At 39.8% G+C, this 15,924-nt stretch overlaps 1 protein-coding gene across 3 annotated transcripts in view; it reads left to right on the forward strand.

The window, feature by feature from the left end:
• LOC127426192 (forkhead box protein J3-like) overlaps positions 1 to 15,924 on the forward strand; it is a 167,989-nt gene that overhangs the window by 112,456 nt on the left and 39,609 nt on the right. For all 3 annotated transcript variants that reach the window (XM_051672834.1, XM_051672836.1, XM_051672835.1), the window contains 2 exons: positions 8,533 to 8,634; positions 14,416 to 14,544. In XM_051672834.1, coding sequence (XP_051528794.1) covers positions 8,533 to 8,634; positions 14,416 to 14,544 — 231 coding nt within the window. The remainder of the gene's footprint in view (positions 1 to 8,532; positions 8,635 to 14,415; positions 14,545 to 15,924) is intronic.

A 15,924-nucleotide genomic window follows, 5' to 3' on the forward strand; every position in this document is an offset into this window, starting at 1 on the left:
ACGCTCATATCTTTTTATATAACTGTCTCCCTTGGTGTGGCCCAGTTTAACTTGTAGAGGGGGTCCAGCTTATTAGTAAACTGTGCCCCAGACAGCCTTTACATACATTGCATTTTGCAGTCATTTTTTAGCAAACATCAATTAATGGAGAGTTTCTGCTCTGGTTATTTTCAGCCAGAGCTTTTTCCTCCTATTATTTATAAGCAATGCTCACCGGAATATACAACTCTGCTGCGCTCCACGCCGGCCTCCGAGGTTGACCTGGCTTAGAGGCATCTTGCATCATTTTGTCCATCCCTGTGTTGTGGATCGGAGGAAGCTGAACCGAAAAGTTTCAGCTATAGTGATACTTAGGGGCAGATATATAGACATGAAGACACAAAACCTTGACAGGAGGCCATGTGAACAAGGGGGAGCATTTGTAAAGAATGCATGGTTTATCAGCCCCAGACTGCAACTGAAACAGTTGTAAATGCAACCAAAAATAAAATCAGTATTTGCAAGAATAATTTAAAGAATATTCCGGGTTCAATACAAGTTAAGCTTATTCGGATGCATTCGTGGCATAATGTTGATTACCACAAAACATTATTTCTACCCGTCACAACTTTTCTTTAAAAAAAGCAAAAATAAATGTTACAGTGAGGCACTTACAATGGAAGTGATTGGGGTGTTTAAAGGCAGAAATGTGAAGCTTATAATTTAATAAATGCACTTACTTTAATTCTTTATTTAAGAAAAGGAGGGACAAATCAAAATAATTTTTTTGGTAATTGACATTATGCCACAAGTGATGTCGATTGAGCTTAACTTGTATTGAACCCGGAATATTCCTTTAAGACGAAATGAGTTGCTTTTAGCAACAGACACCAAAACGTTATTTTATATCGATAAGTGGCTTCATTAAATTCGATATGGTGAGGAGGTATTTGTTCATCTTTATTCATGCTTACACCATTTATTAGGAACAATGCAGCATGTTTACAGTTAAATTTGTCTGTCCACACTGACAACTAAATTGCTGCATGATGCCACACAATCACAGCCACATCATCAGAATATTTTTAATTTGATATTCAGTTATGTGGAGAGTAGGGCTGGGCAATATATTGAATATTCATGATATAATAGCAATGATTTGGCTGACGGTATAAAATTAAACAGTATTGTGAATATCGTGATGATTTTAATGTGCTTTTTATTTGGCCTTTTTTTTATATAAAAAGCGCATCAGTCGGCTAATTTCACTATCCTTCTGGGCAGCACAATTCATCAAAATAACACCAAAATGTCAATATAGTCATATGTGATTATAAAATTGCAATGTGCTGCGATAAAAGACAGATAAACATGGTCTGCGTGCGCTTTCGAATGGGTGACAGGCTGTTCTGTGCACGCACGGGATCATCACCGATCCTCCACCTGGTCGTCTAATGGTTAGATGGAGACCTGGAGTGGCCTACAAGCCACAGTGCCTCGCACGGGCAGATTTGGCTTTGTGAAGGACGCATGAATCAAGCCACGTACAAGGTTATTCTGGAAGAAAACTTGCTTCCTTCTGCTCTGACAATGTTCCCCAACTCTGAGGATTGTTTTTTCCAGCAGGACAATGCTGGAAAAAATTAAGGTGTGGATGGAGGACAACCGGATCAAGACCCTGTCATAGCCAGCCCAATCTCCAGACCTGAACCCCATTGAAAACCTCTGAAATGTGATCAAGATGGATGCCCACAAGCCATCAAACAAAGCCAAGCTGCTTGAATTTTTGTGCCAGTAGTGGCATAAATTCACCCAACAACAATGAGAAAGACTAGTAGAGAGCAAAACATTAAAGTATTGTGTTGTTTAAAAATTTAAAAATTTTAAATACAAAAACTAAGTTAAAACATTAGTATTGTGTTGTTTAAAAATTAATATGAACTTGTTTTCTTTGCATTATTCGAGGTCTGAAAAAACAGTCTTTTTTTTTTTGACCAGTTGTATTTTCTGTAAATAAATGCTCTAAATGACAATATTTTTATTTGGAATTTGGGAGAAATGTTTTCAGTACTTTATAGAATTAAACAAAAATGTTCATTTTACGCAAACACATACCTATAAATGGTAAATCCAGAGAAAGTGATAGTTTTGCAGTGGTCTCTTAATTTTTTCCAGAGCTGTAGATTAGATTTAGATAGATAGATAGATCGAGTTGAAGTCAGAAGTTTACATAGGTTGAAGTTATTAAAACTAATTTTTTTAACCACTCCACAGATTTCATATTAGCAAACAATATTTTTGGCAAGTCGTTTAGGACATCTACTTTGTGCATTACACAAGTAATTTTTCCAACAATTGTTTACAGACAGATTGTTTCACTTTTAATTGACTATTATCACATTTCCAGTGGGTCAAAAGTTTACATACACAAAGTTAACTGAGCCTTTAAGCAGCTTGGAAAATTCCAGAAAATGATGTCATGCCTTTAGGCAATTAGCCAATTAACTTCTGATAGGCTAATTGGAGTCAGTTTGAGGTGTACCTTCAAACTCAGTGCCTTGACATCATGTGAAAATCAAAAGAAATCAGCCAAGACCTCAGAAGGTACCATGTTCATCTGTACAAACAATGGTATGCCAGTATAAACACCATGGGACCACATATCCATCATACCGCTCAGGAAGGAAATGTATTCTGTCTCCTAGAGATGAATGTAGTTTGGTGCGAAAAGTGCAAACCAATCCCAGAACCACAGCAAAGGACCTTGTGAAGATGCTGGAAACAGGTAGACGTATATATCTCCACAGTAAAACAAGTCCTGTATCGACATAACCTGAAAGGCTGCTCAGCAAGGAAGAAGCCACTGCTCCAAAACCACCATAAAAAAGCCAGACTACAGTTTGCAAGTGCACATGAGGACAAAGATCTTACTTTTTGGAGAAATGCCCTTTGGTCTGATGAAACAAAAATTGAACTTTTGGCCATAATGACCATCGTTATGTTTGGAGGATAAAGGGTGAGGCTTACAAGCCGAAGAACACCATCCCAACCTTGAAGCATGGGGGTGGCAGTATCATGTTGTGGGAGTGCTTTGCTGCAGAAGGTACTGGTACCCTCACAAAAAGATGACATCATGAGGAAGGAAAGTTATGTGGATATATTGAAGCAACATCTCAGCCAGGAAGTCAAATCTCAGTCACAAATGGGTCTTCCAAATAGACAATGACCCCAAGCATACCTCCAAAGTTGTGGCAAAATGGCTTAAGGACAACAAAGTTAAGGTATTGGAGTTGCCATCACAAAGCCCTGACCTCTGTCCAATAGAAAATGTGTGGGCAGAACTGAAAAAGTGTGTGCGAGCAAGGAGGCCTACAAACCTGACTCAGTTACACCAGGTTCTGTCTGGAGGAATGGGCCAAAATTCCAGCAACTTATTGTGAGAAGCTTGTGGAAGGCTACCCAAAACGTCTGACCCAGGTTAAACAAGTTAAAGGCAATGCTACCAAATGCTAACAAAGGGTACGTAAAGTTCTGACCCACTGGGAATGTGATGAAAGAAATAAAAGCTGAAATAAATCATTCTCTCTACTATTATTCTGACATTATTCAGGTTTATTCTTAAAGTAGTGGTTCTAACTGACCTAAGACAGGGAATGTTTTCTATGGTTAAATGTCAGGAATTGTGAAAAACTGAGTTTAAATGTATTTGGCTAAGGTGTATGTAAAGTTCTGACTTCAACTGTAGATAGATAAGTAGGTAGGTAGGTTGATTGATTGATTTGATTGATTTATTGATTGATTGATTATTTAATGCCTTAAAAATATTGAATCTACTTGGCCACAATGGCTGTTTGCATAAAATTTCCTCTGATTGAAAACTTTTGAGCAATTTCAGAGCAAATACTTAATAATTATTATCAGAATGAGCTTTGTTGCCAAGTGTTCTCACGTACACAAGGAATGGGTTTTTTTTTTGTTTGTTTTTTTGTGATAGGAGAAGCAAGTGCATACAGAACATTGCAGTGAGACACAGAATATAAAACAAGGTAAGAGTATAAATAGACATACAAATAATAGGACATATAACAGAATGGCGTATGTACATTTGCAAGTGGCAATGTATGTGCAAGGTAGGGGTATGTACAGTTATTGAATTAAATATGTGAATTTACATATGTACATGAACAGTAAAAACTGTTCTTGTGCCTGGATGTCCTGGTGCTCAGTGCTCTGTAGCACTGGCCAGAGGGCAACAGTTCAAAAATGGAGTGAGCAGGGTGTGTGGGGTCCAGAGTGATTCTACCTGCACGTTTCCTCACTCTGGACACGTACAGGTCTTGGAGGGTGGACAGGGGGCACCAATAATCCTCTCAGCAGTCCAGATTTGGTGAGTGCGGGGGGATTTCTCCTGAAGTCCACTATCATCTCCACTGTTTTGAGCGTGTTCAGCTCAGGGTTGTTGTGACTGCACCAGACAGCCAGCTAATCAACCTCCCATCTGTATGCAGACTCGTCACCATCGCGGATGAGTCCGATGACCGTGATGTCATCTGCAAACTTCAGGAGCTTGACAGTGGGGTCTTTTGCAGTGCAGTCATTCGTGTACAGGGAGAAGAGTAGTGGAGAGAGAACGTATACCTGAGAAGCACCAGTGCTAATAGTGAGGGTCCCAGATGTGAGTTTCCCCCGGTCTCACTAGCTGCTGCCTATCTGTCATAAAGCTGGTGATCCATCAACAGATTGGGGTGGGCACAGAGAGCTGGGTCACTTTGGTTGAGTGAAGATCAGGCATGATGGTATTGAAGGCTGAACTGAAGTCCACAAATAGAATCTTTGCATGAGTCCCAGGTCTGTCGAAGTGTTGCAGGATATAATACAGTCCCATATTGACAGCATCATCCACAGACCTGTTTGCTCGGTAAGCAAACTGAAGGGGGTCCAGCAGGGGTCCAGTGATGTCCTTCAGCTGGTCCAAAACCAGTCTCTCAAACGACTTCATGACTACTGACATGAAAGTGACAAGTCTGTAGTCGTTAAGTCCTATGATTTGGGTTTTTTTGGGGACTGGAATGATGGTGGAGCGTTTGAAGCAGAAGGGAACTTCACACTGCTCCAGTGATCTATTGAAGATCTGTGTAAAGATGGGGGCCAGTTGGTCAGTGCAGACTTTCAGACAGGCAGGTGAAACACCGTCTTTGCCTGAAGCTTTCCTAGTCTTTTGTTTCCGAAAGACCCGCCACACATCCTCCTCACAGATCAAGACCATGCAGACTGAGTAGCAGGAGGGGGGTTCCAGGAGGTGTTAGTGTGTGTGTGAAGATCAGAGCAGGGGAGGAGTGTGAGACTGGGCTTTTCAAACCTGCAGTAAATCAGCCATTAGTTGACTCTCTACAGAGCGAGGGGGAGGTATCTTGTACTTGATGCTTTTCAGGCCTTTCCGCACAGATGCAGGTTCGTTGACTGAAATGTTTTGTTTTTTTTTTTTTTTTTTTTACTTTTCAGAGTAGCTTCTTTTAGCCACTCTTATTTCCTTAGTCATTGGGTTCCTGGCTTGGTTGTACAATATTTTAACCCCACTTCTGTAAGCATCCTCTTTGGCATGATGAAGCTGTCTGTCTGAGTTTTCCTGTAAACCATGATTTATCATGATTGAAAAATGTCCTAGTAGGGATGCACATATCCTCACAGAAACTGACATATGATGTCACAGTATCTGTGAGCTCGTCCAGGTCTGTGGCTGCAGCCTCAAAAACACTCCAATCAGTGCAGTCAAAGCAGGCTTTAGGTCCAGCTCTGCTTCATTGGTCCATGCTTTAAAGTCCTTACTACAGGTTAAGTTGATTTTAGTTTCTGCTTGTAGGTCGGGAGAAGATGAACCAAACAGTGATTAGAGAGTCCTAAAGCTGCACATGGGACAGAGCGTTATGCATCATTTACAGTGGTGTAGCAGTGGTCCAGTATATTTCTGTCTCTGGTGGGGCATGTAATGTGTTGTTTGTATTTTGGCAGTTCACAGGTGAGGTTAGCTTTATTAAAATCTCCCAGAATAATAATAAGTGAGTTGTTGCTCCGTGTCTGTGATGTGATCAGCCAGCTGTTGCAACGCTGTGTTCACGCACGCTTGTGGCAGGATATAAACCAGAATGAACGAGGAAAAGTCCCGCGGTGAGTTGAAAGGCTTACAGTTGATGAAGAATGCTTCTAAATTAGGACAGCACATCATCTTCAACACTGTTACATCTGTACACCAACTTTCGCTGATGTAAAAGCATGTTCCACTGTCTCCTTTTCCCCGATGATACCACAACGAGATCTGCTCTGAACAGCTGGAAACCCGGCAGATGAAGCGCACTGTCCGGAATGGCTTCATTCAGCCAGGTTTCTGTGAAACACAGAGCAGCGGTGTTAGAAAAGTCCTTATTTGATTGAGTGAGCAGAAGCAGTTCATCCGTTTTGTTGTCGAGGGAGCGGACATTCGCCAGATGAATACTCAGCAAAGTCTTAAAGCCGCATTAACAAAGCTTCACAAGCGTGCCAGCTCGCTTCCCTTGCGTGCATCTTTTTGATCGCTTATAGAGCACCACTGCACCTCCAATTAAGATGTCTAATAAAACATCCAAATAATCAAACACTGGCAAAAAATTATCAGGTATGCTTTGCCAAATATTCAGCAGTTCATCCCTGGTGAAACTGATCGGGAAAGAGTGACAAATACATGACAAACAAACAAAAGTAACAAAAACGCTAGAGAGCTCCACACCAAAGCAGCCATCTGCGGCGCCATCTTGAAATGTACTTTTATCGAGATATATATTGAATATTGTCAATAGGCTGAAAAATATTGAGAGATCATTTCTGAAGCCATATCGCCCAGCCCTTGTGGAGAGGGATTTTGGACCAATGAGATTTCACGGTGAGTTGGGCCTCAACAACCCAACAAAACCAATGTGACTTTGATTACTGCAAAGATGGGTTTTAAAAGGTTGGCAGACAGGTGTCAGTTGGCAGAATACAGACAAAAGAATAATGATTAGAGGCATATCACTTACTTTGGGCTGAAGTGTGAATGGCTTACAGGCTGCAGACGAAGGCACATGAATGGAGCAGCTTATCTAACATCAGAGTGAGTGGGTACTCAAGTAGTTGAGTAGATTTGGTTTCTTTTGTAGACTAATCTAAAAAGTATGTTCTTGTAAAATGTCTATGCGAACAATTGTGCAGATGTAGGTAAGTATGCTCCAGCTCGGCAACTCTGCACTCAACTGTGTTCATGTTAACTGAAAAAGATGTTGGCGTCAAAATAGGTGAAGTCACCGGGTCACATCCAGCAATCACGTGGACCTAGGCAATAAGGTGTTTAACAGCCGGTACAAGGTTTTCCTGAAAGTTTGTGCTTGCAAGCTGTTTAGAACCACCACAAATTTAAAAACACCTTCTTTTTGGTCAGATTTTCTTCTAAATGACACCACACCCATTTGTTCTTCGATTAAGCTAGAATTATATTGGCACTTTTACATGGGAGAGAGTTTTTATCACTTGTTTCTTTATTGCATCACACCTTGTTAAGTGTATTTGTCTTTTACATGCCTTCACCATAGCTAGCAATGTCTGTTGTTTTAAAGGTAGCAAAACGGAAATCTTATCTGCTAGTGACGATGAGTACAACCGTAAAACTTGCAACCATCTATAATGAGCAATTATGTCATATGGCAAATTATAACAGTCATTTGACACCTAAATGTTTCATTTATTAGCCAGAGTCTTTTTTTTTTTTTTTTTTTTCTGTTTAAGGCAATGTAGGATCTGTCTCTACCATGACGCGTCTTATTTGTTGAATTGGTGGCTGCGTGTGCATGTGTGTTTTCTTTTATGTGGTCAGGCAGTTAGACCGGTGTCATTAATAATTACAGCACTCCAGACTCCAGTGAGAATCATTCTTTCTGTACGCAGCTCTGTCCTCAGGACACACGCTTACGTTCTCCATACTGACACTCACTTCAGTCATATCAAAAACCTCCAATTAGACCCATTCTCTCCCACCCTGATCCTGCATGAAAAATAATTCTGTCTTTGCGAAGTGTGTGACACTGTTAGAGTATATTTCATTAGTCACGCTCTCTATCTCTTCCTCTCTCATCTCCTCCTGTCCCTTTAAAGGATTTCTTTGACATTAAAAATTGTGAATTAGCAAAATCTCATTTTTGTTTATCACAAATTAAAAATCGCATTGTTGCCAGACAATCCTCTTACAATAAGCAGTTGTGGGAGACAGGCATGCTAAAGTTATCTTTACCCCAGCAAGAGCACAGTGAGCTGTTCCTCTCTTCTGCTCATCTCTTCCCAGAGTGCCTCAAGTTTTGACCTAAATAAAGGTGTCTTTCTTTTGTTGTTGATAAACGCTTGCTGCATTTGCTTTTAGACCTGTACACTTGCTTCGAAGTTCATGCACTAAAGCCCTTTGAATATGTAGAAATCAATGTCCCTCCAGGTCACTCATCATTTCCCTCCATTTTCGTACTGGTTTTTAGAATATGCTGCCTTGTTTTTTTGCAGGCATCCACACCGTACAGCCTGGAGTCAGATAACTTGGGAATGGACTGCATCATCTCTGGAAGTGCCTCTCCAACGCTGGCAATCAACACTGTGACTAACAAGGTAGCATTCAATTTCTAACTCCACAAGTCCTTGCTCTGATTCTCAAATAACAGCTGACACCACAGGCCTACATGCTCAGTTGACATTATATTTATCCTGGAAAGACTATATACATTCACTTCATAATAGGACTGACATGTGATGCTTTTGTTTACATGCATGCTGCATTAGAGGAGCCCCACATTGGATCTTTGCTATATTGGGTTGGCATTATGTATACAAATCCTCTTAACAGTGCATCTGCAGTTTATTGTGAATCTGTTAAAACCTTATTCCATATGTCTGTTAAGTTCTAGAAACAAAGAATCAGTCCGTGTCATGTTTGTGCCTACACAGGGTACCAATTAATTCAAGTATACGGTATTCTTCATCTTGGAGTAAGATTTGGTTCTGCAGTTTATTTTTGTCTTAAGCTTTTTGTTTTGTGGGGGAAAACACTCACAGCACTTTTCTGCCAGTGAATGTTGAGTTTGTTCAACAGTCGGAGGTTTGATTACCTGTTTTATGCTTCTAGGCAGTGCACCCGAAGTGACTCGCCCTCCGTGGCATGACTTCATGGAGAAGTGTGTAAAAAGGAACAGAGCTAAATACTCTGAAATTTAAATAGACTTTTTAACCTAAGGGCTCCATTCTTGGCCTAGAGTGGGCTGCTCTCTCTCTCTGGAATGCTTTTACAAACCCCAACAGCATCAGTTATTAATTTACTTCAGGCATTAAACCAATCGTATTTCATATTAAGCATGTTGTTTAAGATGAGGACTGAAGAGGGGAACTGGGGTTGGGGAATTCATTGTTGGTTAGTATGAGTTATAGTTAACTTAGTGATCTGTTCATTTGGCTAGAGTATTAAATGAGCAGATTTGAAAATATTACCATTGGTTATAATCAAAGAATTGGTGCATTTGTAGAAACATTTCCTCAGAATCGTCAAAAAGCTGCCTATTGATGACTGTGCTATAAAACCTAGTTAGTTGCCTTGCTTGTCTACTGTTGATTAGTACAAAAATGAATTTTGACTGGTCCCTTCTTTTCTTTAAAAAAAAAAAAAAAAAGTTATAGTAAGCACTTACAGTGGAAGTGAATGGAACCAATCCATAAATGTTAAAATACTTACTGTTTATACTCAAATGCTCAAAAGTATAGCCACAAGACGTAAACATCATGTATGTTATCATGATTTTAGTGTGGAAAAATTGCTGGCTAACCTTTTCTTTGTAAAGTTATAGCCCATCTAATTTTACAACTTTGTTGTCTTGATGATGTAACTCAGTAAACCCTAAAACGATTGTAAACATGGCGATTTAAATAAATTCACAGCTCAAATAATACTAAAATTTTAACAGAAGATTTGAGTGCTTTTATAAAATTATAAACTTCACATTTCTGCCTTTTTAAACCCTCCAAAAATTGCCCCCATTCACTTCCATTGTATGTGCCTCATTGTTACCTCAATTTCTGCTTATTTTAAAGGAGATACAAGTTGAAATTATTTTTGTTGTAATCAACATTATGCCACAAATGCTGTTGATTGAGCTTAACTTGTATTGAACCCGGAATATTCCTTTAACATGTTGCTAAGATAGCAATGCAAAACTCTAATATGCATGAAATAGCACACACAAATATTAAGTAAAACAGTTAAAAAAAACAATGTGTTCCATTTAGTGATCTAGTATTTTTTGATACCTTGTTATTGAACTAATTGCTGATATTTAAAATTTAAATTTCTCTCGCTGCCTTATTGGATCCATTTTTTTATTTGCAATTGCCTTCGCCGCAAAGGATTCATGTGATTCTGCTTTAATGCCAAAGTATACTTTTGGTTTTCCGCATCCAGGTACGTCTCAAGCAAAGTACACATGAAGCAAATTTTGTCGAAGTCCGCATCTTTGCACATCGTCGGCGCATCAGCCTGCCGTTGACTGTGCATGCCTAAAAAGTATCACAACGCAGTCGTTGTGCACATACGTCTAATGCATCTGTATGGCCTTGCGGGCAAAAGGGTATACTTTGAAAGGCTGAGCGTATGACTGTATGTGATGGAATGGCACACGAAAAAACAAAGTATAACCTAGCCTTTAGAATTTGCCTAAAACAAGGTATCTTAGGAGGTAGCCTAATTAATGTTAATTATTAAAAGTTAATAATTGTGCTGCCTACCTTTTTGGAAAAGACTTCACGGTGGGAGCATGCCAGTTATACCTTAAAATGCTGCCTACGTAACAGCTTATAGCCTACGTCAACACAAACTTGGAATCCAAGATACTTTTTTATTAATATTGATTTATTGTGATATTGTTTTAGCACACCTCAAATAATTATTCCACTTTGCAAAACAATGTCAACCTTTCAAATGTAAGGTATGACTGATTCATATGGGAGGAATTTAAAGATCCATCCAAAGTGGGATCTCGAGGGTTTCTCGAGGGTTTCCCGTGAGCATATGCTTTCTTTGCCCTCATATTTGAAACCAAACACGCAGGAGAAAACAAAAACAAGAAGTCAGACTTCGGTGGCTGCTTGGAGATGTTTTTTCTCTGTGTGGGCCCTGTAAACAGAGAACATGCCACGCCTCTTGGCTGTTTTATGCCAAGCCACAGGAATTCCCTCTTTCTCAGATTTTCCCACCTGCTTGTGCAGGCCAATGGGAAAGCGCCTAGGCTGCATTAACTTTTTTTCTTTTTTTTTTCTTTTTTTCTTAATTTCAAAAGATTGTTACTCTGGTAAAAATGCAACAAACTGGTCAAAGCTTGATGTGATTTTTAAAACATATTTCTTTCTTTCTCTCTCTCTCTCTCTCTCTCTCTCTCTCACTCTCTCTCTCTCTCTCTCTCTCTCTCACTTTCTTTAAATTGCATAGAAGTATTTTTCTTTTCAATGTGAGTCATTGTTCGAGACACCTGGGTGTATTTCTCTTTGATTTCATAATCCTTGTCTCATGCTGCAGATTAGTCGCCCTTATGAAAGACTCCACTGGCTTTTGACTTTAATTCACAGCTAAATATAGCGCTCCTTTTACCCGCAGCAAACACACAGGAGTATTTGCAATGGATTTGTGCACCTTTTACCTTCTCTCTACATGTTAGTTTCCCACTGTGTCTGTGTGTGTCTGTGTGTGTGTGTGTGTGTGTGTGTGTGTGTGTGTGTGTGTGTGTGTGTGTGCTGTGTGTCTGTGTGTCTGTGTGTGTGTAGGCATGCATGCAGTGTTAGTATGTAGGTGTCTACGTGTTGGGCCTTAGACAAACCACAGTGTGGTGAGGTCTTTTAAATCACACTTTATGGCTAGAAGGAGTAAAAATAGATTGTGGTGAAAGGCTCACGGCTAGGAGCCTCTTTTATGACTTAATTACACATAACATTTATACTTTGCACCAGGTTTTAATTATAATTGTAACCATTTTCTGCATGATTGAATTTTCGACATGCCTCATCCTCTCAGTCCTTAGTTGGTCAATGGGTTAGTTGTATATATAACGTAATGTTTCTTGCCACAAAACAAAAGCTGAGAAAGGGAAGAGCGCTAATATGCAAATCATTCCATGACATTAACCCCCCATCCACCCTCAATCCAATGCAGCCCCGTCAACTGTTATTCTCCACTCTTTTGATGAACAGGGAATAATAGGATTGGGAAACATTTATTCTGCTTGAATGATAATTCTCTGTAAGAGACTGCAGTCTGTAATGTGCCTTTCTCTCTGGTGTCCTACTGAGTCAAGGGGGCTGAGAAGCATTGCTGTACCTCTTGCAGCACATGAAATTAAACATATCACTCCCCAAAACCACCACAAAAAAAAGCCACACTTGACCTTCTTATACCTGCAACTTGGTACTCAGGAAGGTGAATATTAAGACTTGTTGCACAGTTTTAGCACTACACTGTGGCTACAAAGACATGCGTTGTGTTATGCGAGCACAGCCAAAATTGTTCCTATTCCATTCACCCTTTCCTACCACGACAAAATCAATGTAGGACTATTCTCCCAGGAGCTCATTATATTCATTCCCTTACCATCCCTCCAATGCCTTATTTATTCTCGTTTTGCAACCAGCACATATTTGCAGTTCAGCTTTTCAAATGATAGTTGGGATTATCATTTTGAAGTGGAGCTTTTTTGCTGTGGAAAACTGCGCATTCATCGGCGCACACAGAAAGGTCACGGTCTCTGTAGCATTCTGGACTTTTGTGAGCTGTCCCAAACCAATTTGCACTGTGCAAGTTGATGATTCTGATGCTGCCAGCAACGTGACCTTTACTGAAGGAGAGCTCTCCCCTCGCAGCCGTCTTGGACAGCAGATCATCTTGCTGGCCACCAGCCACGTTCCCTCCATATGAGCCACAGTGTGTGGTACAATACATTAATGCTGACCTTATTCTTACAGACGGCATTCTATGCACTTGCCACACATGTATGCACAACACAAAACATACAGTTGAAGTCAGAAGTTTACATACACCTTAGCCAAATACATTTAAACTCAATTCCTGACATTTAATCGTAGGAAACATTCCCTGTCTTAGGTAAGTTAGGATCACTACTTTATTTTAAGAATTTGACATGTTAGAATAATAGTAGAGTGAATTATTTATTTCAGCTTTTATTACTTTTATCACATTCCCAGTGGGTCAGAAGTTTACATACACTTTGTTAGTATTTGGTAGCATTGCCTTTAAATTGTTTAACTTAGGTCAAACTTTTTGGGTAGCCTTCCACAAGCTTCTCATAATAAGTTGCTGGAATTTTGGCCCATTCCTCCAGACAGAACTGGTGTAACTGAGTCAAGTTTGTAGGCCTCCTTGCTCGCACACGCTTTTTCAGTTCTGCCCACAGATTTTCTATCAGATTGAAGTCAGGGCTTTGTGATGGCCTCTCCAGTACCTTGACTTTGTTGTCCTTAAGCCATTTTGCCACAACTTTGGGGGTATGCTTGGGGTCAGTGTCCATTTGGACGACCCATTTGCGACCAAGCTTTAACTTCCTGGCTGATGTCTTGAGATGTTGCTTCAATATATTCACATAATTTTCCTACCTCATGATGCCATCTGTTTTGTGAAGTGCACCAGTCTCTCCAGCAGCAAAGCACCCCCACAACATGATGAAGATACCTGTTTCCTCCAGCATCTTCACAAGGTCCTTTGCTGTTGTTCTCGGATTGATTTGCACTTTTCACACCAAACTACGTTAATCTCTAGGAGACAAAATGTGTCTCCTTCCTGAGCGGTATGATGGCTGCGTGGTCGCATGGTGTTTATACTTAATTGCCTAAATGCCTGACATCATTTTCTGGAATTTTCCAAGCTGCTTAAAGGCACAGTTAACTTAGTGTATATACATTTCTGGCCCACTAGAATTGTGATATAGTCAATTAAAAGTGAAACAATCTGTCTGTAAACAGTTGGAAAAATTACTCATGTCATGCTCAAAGTAGATGTCCTAAATGTCTTGCCAAAACTATAGTTTGCTAATATGAAATCTGTGGAGTAAATTTTTTTTTTTTTTTTTTTTTTTTAATGACCTCAACCTAAGTATATGTAAACTTCTGACTTCAACTGTAAGTAAAGCAACCGACTGTTATGTTACTGTTATGAATTTCCCTCATGACCTCTGAAACCAGACGGTTTCTGTTTGTTTGGCAGCTTTTTCCCATCACCCCACCCTTGGTATCTGCGCTGGGAAGACAGATCGTTGTCAAGTGTCAATCTAACCTCTGGAATGTACCTGACAAAAGATTAAATAGCTTAGTAGCTTACTCACTTTTTTCCCCTTGCTTGATTTCCAGGTGGCACTGTATAACCCTGACCAGGATGGGAGTGACAGCCCTCGAAGCAGCCTTAACAATAGCCTGTCTGACCAGAGTCTGGCCTCTGTTAATCTCAACAGTGTGGGCAGTGTGCACAGCTACACACCGGTAAGATCTTCTCTTAAGAAACTTTGACACATAGTACAATTAACACCATGGACATTGAGCCCAATAATTAGATAAGTAGTTGATCAATATGGGTTTTTCAATGGTAGATTCCTTTAAATGGATGAAATTTGAAAAATGTAATTTCCAGGCCTGGAAAAGTCATGGAAATTTTTATATTGAATGTAAATTTTCCTCAAAAATATTTCACTGGCTGGAAATTGCTCTTTGTGAGTGCAATATGTAAAGGTTTTTAAAAAGTGGGGCTGGATAGCAAAAAAAGCTATTTTTCAGTTGATCGCAATCTTCATTTGAATGAACACTGATTCTTAAAATCACAAGATTTATCTTTTACTCTATGCCAGGGGTGCTTATTACGTTGATCTAGTTCGACCAGCTGATCACAAGACAACCACTTTGATCTCATTTACATGCCAAAAAAAAAAAAGATTAGAGAGAAAAACTACACATAATGGGAATAAAGATCACTTTGTATTTCCTTATTTCTGTACCCTTGCGCCATTTGACTGACTGACATGCAACTTATGTGCTTTGTGTGGGTGTGTACTCAGATACCCCTTTTCCACTGGCATGGTTCGGGGGCAGGTTCCTGGGCTGGAGCAAATTCTCTGTTCTGCGCATCTCCACCGCAGAATGGGGAGGAAAAACTGGTTCCGCACCGGCCCCAAAAGCTTGCTGGTCTCCATGCAGGAACCGATTTTGTCAGGGTGCGGAGGGCAGGATAATTTTTTGTCACCAAAGTTTTACAAACAACAACAATAGCTACCGTCTGTAGCAAAGAGTACTTCATCACTCTATAACAACAATAAAAAAACAAACAAACAGGAAACTCAAACGTAACAAGCACTCTACTTGCAAAATGGTCTTCTACAGAGATCCGAGATAAATAGAGAGAAATGATTCACACTGGTGTTCCAAAACTGATCTCAGTATGTTATTAGATTTGCCAGCATTGTTAGCTTTCTTTACACTCTTCTCGTCTTATTTTGTGCATTGTTTTGTTCAGTAAGGAGACTTTTGACCAGCTGCTCACTAAAGTAGGAAGATCGCACCTATCTGTTAAGTAAACCGGTGGAATTCTCAATCAAGACGTAAACATAATGTTATATGCTATGGCAGAAATCCAAGTATAACCATATACTACACCAATGTTAAAGGAATAGTTCACATTTACTCACCCTTATGCCATCCAGATTTGAATGACTTTCTTTCTTCAGCAGAACACAAATTAAGATTTTTAGAAGAATTTCCCAGCTCTTTTGGTCCATATAATGCAAGTGAACAGGTGCCAAAATTTTGAAGCTCCCAAAAACCACATATGTCAGCATAAAAGTAATCCATAAGACTCCAGTGGTTAAATCA

This window comes from Myxocyprinus asiaticus, chromosome 35, assembly GCF_019703515.2.
Source record: "Myxocyprinus asiaticus isolate MX2 ecotype Aquarium Trade chromosome 35, UBuf_Myxa_2, whole genome shotgun sequence".
Lineage (NCBI taxonomy): Eukaryota > Metazoa > Chordata > Actinopteri > Cypriniformes > Catostomidae > Myxocyprinus > Myxocyprinus asiaticus.